The 7,785-nt window shown below is 51.2% G+C and overlaps 1 protein-coding gene across 4 annotated transcripts; it reads left to right on the top strand.

Moving 5' to 3' along the window:
- On the top strand, positions 1-7,785 carry LOC129555959 (steroid 17-alpha-hydroxylase/17,20 lyase). 4 transcript variants are annotated; one of them, XM_088842531.1, is made up of 10 exons: positions 1-530; positions 1,528-1,604; positions 2,091-2,174; positions 3,764-3,902; positions 4,108-4,337; positions 5,092-5,178; positions 5,549-5,764; positions 6,080-6,249; positions 6,753-6,856; positions 7,359-7,785. In XM_088842531.1, exons 3-10 carry the CDS (start codon positions 2,100-2,102, stop codon positions 7,643-7,645), a joined length of 1,308 nt encoding a protein of 435 aa, XP_088698657.1. In that variant the 5' UTR covers positions 1-530; positions 1,528-1,604; positions 2,091-2,099; the 3' UTR covers positions 7,646-7,785. The 4 variants fall into 4 exon arrangements, with proteins under 4 accessions (XP_088698657.1, XP_088698655.1, XP_088698656.1 ...); XM_088842529.1 differs by having other exon boundaries at positions 1,935-2,174; XM_088842530.1 differs by having other exon boundaries at positions 1,500-1,604; positions 1,935-2,174.

Genomic DNA, 7,785 nt, shown 5'->3' with positions numbered 1-7,785 from the left:
ATTCCAGGGCTTCCCTGGTGACTCAGTGGTAAAGAATCTGCCTGCCAATGCAGGAGACACAGTCTTTTGATCCCTGATCCAGGAGGAGCCCACATGCCATGGAGCAACTAAGCCCATGCACCACAACTACTGAGCCTGTGCTCTAGAGCCCGGGAGCCGCAACTACTACCCTATGTGCAGCAGCTACTAAAGCCTGCGTCCCCGGTGTTCCACAACAAGAGAAGCCACTGCAATGAGAAGCCTCCCCACTGCAACTAGAGTACCCCTGTTACCCACAAGTAAAAGAAAGTCTGCACAACAACGAGGATCCAGTCAATAGTAAATAAACTGATTAAAAATAAATAAACAGTAAGTTTGAGTGAACTCCGGGAGTTGGTGATGAACAGGGAGGCCTGGTGTGCTGTGATTCATGGGGTCGCAAAGAGTCGGACACGACTGAGCGACTGAACTGAACTGAAATGAAGCTTAAAAAAAGAAGTATATTCTGCTGTTATTCCCATTATAGAGGAAGAAACTGAAACTTAAAACAGGTAAGTAACCATTAACTTACTATATGACCCAGGGATTCCACTTCTAGGTATTTACCCCTCCAAAATTGAAAACAGGGACCCAAATAGATACTATGTACATGCTATAGACATGTACACCCAAGTCCATAGCAGCATTATTCACAGTAGCCAAAAGTGGAAACAACCTAAGTGTCCATCAGCTGACAAATGAACAAACAAAAGGTGGTATACCCACTTAATAGAATATCGTTCAGTCATTAAAAGGAATGGAGGCGGCTTCCCATGTAGTCCGGGGGCTAAGATTCTACACTTCTAAAGCAGGGGACTCAGGTTCAATTCCTGGCCAGGGATAGAAGCCACATGCGGCAATGAAGATTGAAGATCTTCAGTACTGCAACTAACTCCCAGCACAACCAAATAAACAAATATTTAGAAAATGAATGAAGTTCTGACCTATGCTGCAAAGTAGATGAACCTTGAAAACATTATGCCTAGGGAAACAAGCCAGTCACAAAAGACCAGATGTTATATGATTCCACTTATGTGAAATAGGAATATTCACAGAGACAGATTAGAGGTTACCAGGGACTGGGTGGGGGGGGAGGCAGAGTTATTGCTTCCTGGGTATACTGTCTGTTTGGGGTTATGAAAACAGTTTTGGAAGTAGACAGTGGTGATGGCTGTACAACACTGTGAAGTATATTCAATGCTACTGAATTGTACACTCAAAATGCTAAACTTTATGCTATGGATACTTTAACATACTAAAACTCTTTAAGTCATATAGCTAGAAAGCTGTTAAGCTAGAATTTGACTCTAAACACATCTGACAATAGGGTCCCTGCTCTCAACCCAAGGGTTTCACTCCTCCTGGCAAAAGCAGCAAAGGAGGAATGAAGAGAAATGGATTCAGGCCATCACTATCTGTGTGACTTTATTCAAGCCTGACCCTGGGAGGCCTCACTTTCCTCAGCTGATAAAATTGGATAGCTGTCTGTTGATTGTGATTTCGTAACAGAGAGAGTCCGGAGCCGTGATTCCTGATCCAGATATCATTTGCTTCTGGCCCACTCTGGAGACGTTGATGGACACTGAGTAAGAGACAGGGATTAGCTGTCTGTGCCCTTTCCTAGCCCCTCCCCTAGGGGTTTGCCCTGGTGTGGAGCCAGCTCTTGAAAGAATCCTCCTCTCCCCTCCCCATTCTGGGAGAGGACTCTTGGCTGTGCTCCAGGATAAACATCCACATGGCAAGCAATAACATAAAGTCAAGGTGAAGGTCAGGGGAGCCCTTAAAAAGGCTTTCTTGCACCCTAAGGTGGCTGAAGCCACTTCATAGCTGTTTGTCCTGCCTGCTGCAAGCCGGACACAATGTGGGTGCTCTTGGCTGTCTTTCTGCTCACCCTCACCTGTTTATTTTGGCCCAAGACCAAGCGCTCTGGTGCCAAGTACCCCAGGAGCCTCCCATCCCTGCCCCTGGTGGGCAGCCTGCCGTTCCTCCCCAGACGTGGCCAGCAGCACGAGAACTTCTTCAAGCTGCAGGAAAAATATGGCCCCATCTATTCCTTTCGTTTGGGTTCCAAGACTACTGTGATGATTGGACACCACCAGTTGGCCAGGGAGGTGCTTCTCAAGAAGGGCAAGGAATTCTCTGGGCGTCCCAAAGTGGTAAGCATTGCCTCTCATGCCTCCCCTCACCAGCTCCTGGGCACGTTGAGCTCTTCAGCCAAGGCCATGCCTGCAATGCCCCTTCCAGTTCCAGCAACCTCTGATTCTTCCAGTAACAGACTGGTGGGGCTGTGGATGGGGAGCGACCCCTCAGACCTCACCCAGCCTCTAAACTAGGCAGGAAGAATTAAAGGAACATTTTACTTTCTGGGTTTCCCTGGAGGTGGGACAGGGTGGGAGTGGTGGTTTGAGCGGGTCAGGGAGCCCTTACAACATCATCTCTCTGAGCTGAAAAAGTGAAAGTGTAAGCCATTCAGTCTTGACAGACTCTTTGAGACCCCATGGACTAGCCAACCACACTCCTCTCTCCACAGACTTCTCCAGGCAAGCATACTAGAGTGGGTTGCCATTTCCTACTGTGGGGCATCTCCCTGACCCAGGAATCGATCCTAGGTCTCACCCATTGCGGGAAAGTGCTTTACCATCTAAGCCACTTGGGAAGCCCAGGAGTCTAGCTCTCTGAGCCTAGACTACCATGATTCACTGAAAGAGTGTATGTAAAGCATTTAGCCAGTGCTGGAAGTTCTCAGTAACTAGCCTTGATGAACGCTGTTCATGTGGAAAATGGGTTAGTGATTCCTGTCCTCCACAAAAAGTTGTGAGGGAGAAGTATCCTGATTCTTGGAGGGCTGGGATCACTATTCCCTGGAGCATCCTTGAACTGCTCCAGCCCTGGGGAGCTGACCTATGCGAGCACTTTCGGGGAGGACGCTGAAGATTCAAGCTTTCTGTTTGCTCCTGGGGGCAGAAGGGAGTGGGAGCTAGTCATTCAGGAACACTGCCGGCCTCCAACACAGCACCTGGCTGCAGAGTACTCCCCTGATCGTCCCAGGCAAGGCCCTCTGGCTGCTCATCTTTAATTAGACCAAGGGTTGACTCTTCTTTCCTTGGGCCAGTCGGCCGGGTCTGTGGGCAAACTACCCTCTCCCATCTCTGCTGGGCTTCTTCTCTCCAGGGCAAAGAGGAGGGAGACGGCTAGACTGATGGGGCCTGCAGATCTGGAGATAGAAGAGGGGAGGTCTGGGGGGATCTGTATAGTTTTGGGGATCCTCTGGGCAGAAGCAGTTTGGCCCAAGTCCAGGCTGGGTGGACAAGACATGTGCGCTCTCCCGATGTGGCCCTGCGGTGGACACATGGCTGGCAACGGAAGGGGGAACTAAAGGGGGCTCAGCTGCTGTGCCTTCAGCAGCCCCCACCCCGAGAAGACCCAGGGAAGGGCAGGGGCCTGGCGTGTCCTCAATCTCTGCTCCTACAAGTTTAGAGAGTCCATCCCATCACAGCTGCCTCACCCTCTCATTGATCTGAACAACCTAATTCAGGGTTCTTTCTTTCTGCTCACTCTGTCTCTCTGTTGGAGCTGGGAGTGTCAGGAGGTAGGTTCTGTCCTACCAAGGCCTTGCGGTCCGGGTGGAGTGAAGCAGGGAGCTCTACAAGGAGGCTGCGTGACAGCTACCAGCCTCATTTCCTCGGTGAGGGAGGGTGGATGGTGTCTGAGTCCTGTGTCCTATGTCCTTTCCTGCTTTCCAAAGGCCACTCTAGACATCCTGTCAGACAACCAAAAGGGCATTGCCTTTGCCGACCATGGTGCCCACTGGCAGCTGCATCGGAAGCTGGCACTGAATGCCTTTGCCCTGTTCAAAGATGGCAACCTGAAGTTAGAGAAGATCAGTGAGTGCCTGGATGGCCCTGGGCTGCAGGAGCCTGAAGAGGGTTTGGGAGGGAGAGGGTTCTGGGTACCTCCATTCCACATTTTCTTGGCTACCACTGCCATCTACTGGACATATGCTCTCTGTCTTAGATTAAGATGGAACTGGTCGAGATGAGGGTGAAGGGATGGCTCAATTCCCTCCCTCACACCCCTCTCTCTCCTCAGTTAACCAGGAAGCCAATGTGCTGTGTGATTACCTGGCCACCCAGCATGGAGAATCCATAGATCTGTCCGAGCCTCTCTCTCTGGCGGTGACCAACATAATCAGCTTTATCTGCTTCAACTTATCCTTCAAGAATGAGGATCCTGCCCTGAAGGCCATACAAAATGTCAATGATGGCATCCTGGAGGTTATGAGCAAGGAAGTTCTGTTAGACATATTCCCTGTGCTGAAGGTGAGGATGGGGCCAGGCCCTGTGGGCAGACCTCAGCAGACCCTGACAGTATCCCCAGTTCTTTCCTCTCACAGTTCACTCCAGACCCACCCTTTTTTCTGACTACCTCTATCTCCTCTGACTCTTCAAAACCTTGCTGCTTCTCTACAGAAATAGGTTTATCTTTTAAATTATGCATTTTAATACTCATGATAACGTTGTTGGTATTGTTGCTTAGTCAGTCAGTCGTGTCTGACTCTTGCAACCCCCCGAACTGTTACCCGCCAGACTCCTCTGTCCATGGGATTTCCCAGGCAAGAATACTGGAGTGGGTTGCCTTTTCCTTCTACAGGGTTCTTCCCAACCCAGGGATTGAACCCACATCTCCTGCTTTGCAGGCAGAATCTTTACCTGGTGAGCAACTGGGAAATGCCATGTTTCCCAACATGCAATAATCATGCATTCCCTTTGGAAGTGGGTTTTATTATCCCCATGCAGATGAAAATACTGGCTTCAAAAAGTTAAGGAACTTAATCACGGCTTGAGACTCAAGTCTGTGTTACTACTGAGTCAAGTCTCATTCAGTGCTAGATGTTTGATTGAAGGGGGAGGGGAAGTGGAGGTAACTTCTTTCTCCCTTGTTTGGAATTGTCCTGGTTGTCACTGATGGTCCCATTTGGGTCCCTATCCTGCCTTTCATTCTGGCTGAAGGTTGGGGTTAGAGTGGGAACTCGCCAGGTATGGCCAGGTAGAATCTAACATTTCCACTTTGCAGATTTTCCCCAGCAAAGCCATGGAAAAGATGAAGGGTTGTGTTCAAACGCGAAATGAATTGTTGAATGAAATCCTTGAAAAATGTCAGGTAGGTGATGGAGCAGGAGAGATGATGAGTTAGGTGCAAAGTGGCAGGGGAGCAGGGTAGGGTCCATTTTGGACAGTGTAGGGGAGCCTGGCATATAGTAGGTTTTCAATAAAACCTGACTAAACTGATAAATAGGAGTAGAGAAGTGAGGACCGGAAGAGATCCTAGAAGGGATCCATCCACCCCGCAAATGTAAAGGGGGCCCAGTGTTTTCTCCACTTCCACAAGTTCATGGGTCCTGACTAGACTCACTCCACTCCCTCATTGCCAAATGGGAGAAGCCTTTGTGTCTACAGTCTGGGTGAGAGAATGGCAAGGGTTGCAGATGGGGCTCCTTCCTCCTCATCGTCTCCCAATCTCACCCAACCAGGAGAACTTCAGCAGCGACTCCATCACTAACTTGCTGCACATACTGATCCAAGCCAAGGTGAATGCAGACAATAACAATGCTGGCCCAGACCAGGATTCAAGGCTGCTCTCAAATAGACACATGCTTGCGACCATAGGGGACATCTTCGGGGCTGGTGTCGAGACCACCACCTCTGTGATAAAGTGGATCGTGGCCTACCTGCTACACCATCCTTCGGTGAGTTTCTCTCTACCCGAGCCTTCCCAAGCACGCTTGACCCCAGACATACTCACTTCTGCTCCAGAGAAAGGGAGAGGCAATACCCTCGGGATTTCTTTGCAGCATGACTGAGCTGCTGCACCCTTTGCACAAGCAGTGGTTAGCTCAGGCCCTTGGGTGGAGCTGGCCCATCTTCTGCGAGCAAAGCCGGGGTTGTAGAGCCACCACTCTGAAGCACCAGGCCCTTTTGGATGTGACAGTAGGATTCTTCTAAGCCCTTGCTTCTCCTGGGCTGATACACCCTGGTAACATCCACCTTGTTCTGGCCCTCAGTTGAAGAAGAGGATCCAGGATGACATTGACCAGAATATAGGTTTCAATCGAACCCCAACCATCAGTGACCGGAACCGTCTTGTCCTGCTGGAGGCGACAATCCGAGAGGTGCTCCGTATCCGGCCTGTGGCCCCTACCCTGATCCCCCACAAAGCTATCAGTGACTCCAGGTGTGCCTTCCCTTCCAGGAACATCCAACCCACCTGGTCCCCCCTCCAGCATCTGACCCTCAAGCTGGCTGGTCAACCTACAATCAACCACTGACAACCAATCATCCTACCCACGACCCTGCTGACCAGTGTGTCTACGACCCACTGACACCCACTGACCCATCAACCTAACCTCCCTCAAAAGCTGCCTGCTGCCTGGGAGACACGTGCTCCTACCCAATCCAAAAGCCGCAGCACACACACACACTCAGGCACACACGCACCAGCTCAATATGCACACCCACAGGCCCTAACAGACACACAAGTGTTGATCCTAAGTGCTAGTCAGGAAGAGAGGGTTGGATTCATATTCAATCTGGCAGAAGCTGAGGAGAAGATGCAAGAGTGGGCATGAGGGAGCAAAGGATTCTTTTCCCCAGGGTAGGGACCGTGGAGACTTGGGGCAGAGCAGGTGGGGAAGGACAATACTGCAGACCCTCCTTTCCTCTCCCTCTCTGGGGCAGCATTGGAGACCTCACCATTGACAAGGGCACAGACGTTGTGATCAACCTGTGGGCACTGCATCACAATGAGAAGGAGTGGCACCAGCCCGACCTGTTCATGCCTGGTGAGTCCCTATTCTGTCCTGTCCCCCCAGCCACACAGCCCCCTCTGTGCCCACCTCTCCAGCATTGCTTCCCTTCTGCAAGCTTCCTACCACAAGACTCCTGACTCCCCCATCATGGACCTGTTGACACCCCCAGCCTACCCTACACTTACCCAGATTCTTCACAGCCGGGTTTCCCACTCTCCTTCCACCAACTGCAAGCCTCCTCTTCTAAGAAGGCTTATAGGCATATGTCTCCTGAGAAGTCAGCCCCCTCTCCTGTTGGGTGGTGCCATTTTCATCTGTTTAATACACCTTTTCATCCTTCCTGAATATTCCATCTTCTCTGTGTGATTAAGGGCTACCTGAGAGCAGGGCATTTATCTCTCCTAAGATTGCCCCCCTTCCCAAATAAGGCTGTCCACCTTCTCAGACTGGGGCTCCCCAGGCAGGGCCTTGTCCTCCCCCTACTCCTCTACTGACACTGACCCTGGCCCTGGCTGACGCCTCCTTGTGTCCGCAGAGCGCTTCTTGGACCCCACGGGGACTCAACTCATCTCGCCATCGTTAAGCTACTTGCCCTTTGGAGCAGGACCCCGCTCCTGCGTAGGTGAGATGTTAGCCCGCCAGGAGCTCTTCCTCTTCATGTCCCGGCTGCTGCAGAGGTTCAACCTGGAGATCCCGGATGATGGGAAGCTACCCTCTCTGGAGGGCAACGCCAGTCTCGTCTTGCAGATCAAACCTTTCAAGGTGAAGATCGAGGTGCGCCAGGCCTGGAAGGAAGCCCAGGCTGAGGGTAGCACCTCATGACTCCACCCTATGTGACCTCCACCCCACAGAATTAGAGGAACTCCCCCGCCCTCTCCCACCATTCTTTCTTCCTCCCCGCCCACTCTGCCTTCTTTCCCAGCCTGCAGCCCTGGCAGTGATGTGCATAAAGCAGTTTCTTT

Source organism: Moschus berezovskii, chromosome 12 (genome assembly GCF_049115385.1).
Source record: "Moschus berezovskii isolate FMDL1 chromosome 12, NW_MosBer_1.0, whole genome shotgun sequence".
Taxonomy (NCBI): domain Eukaryota; kingdom Metazoa; phylum Chordata; class Mammalia; order Artiodactyla; family Moschidae; genus Moschus; species Moschus berezovskii.
The sequence above is the reverse complement of the archived record's forward strand: the minus strand, read 5'-3'. Positions and strand labels throughout refer to the sequence as shown.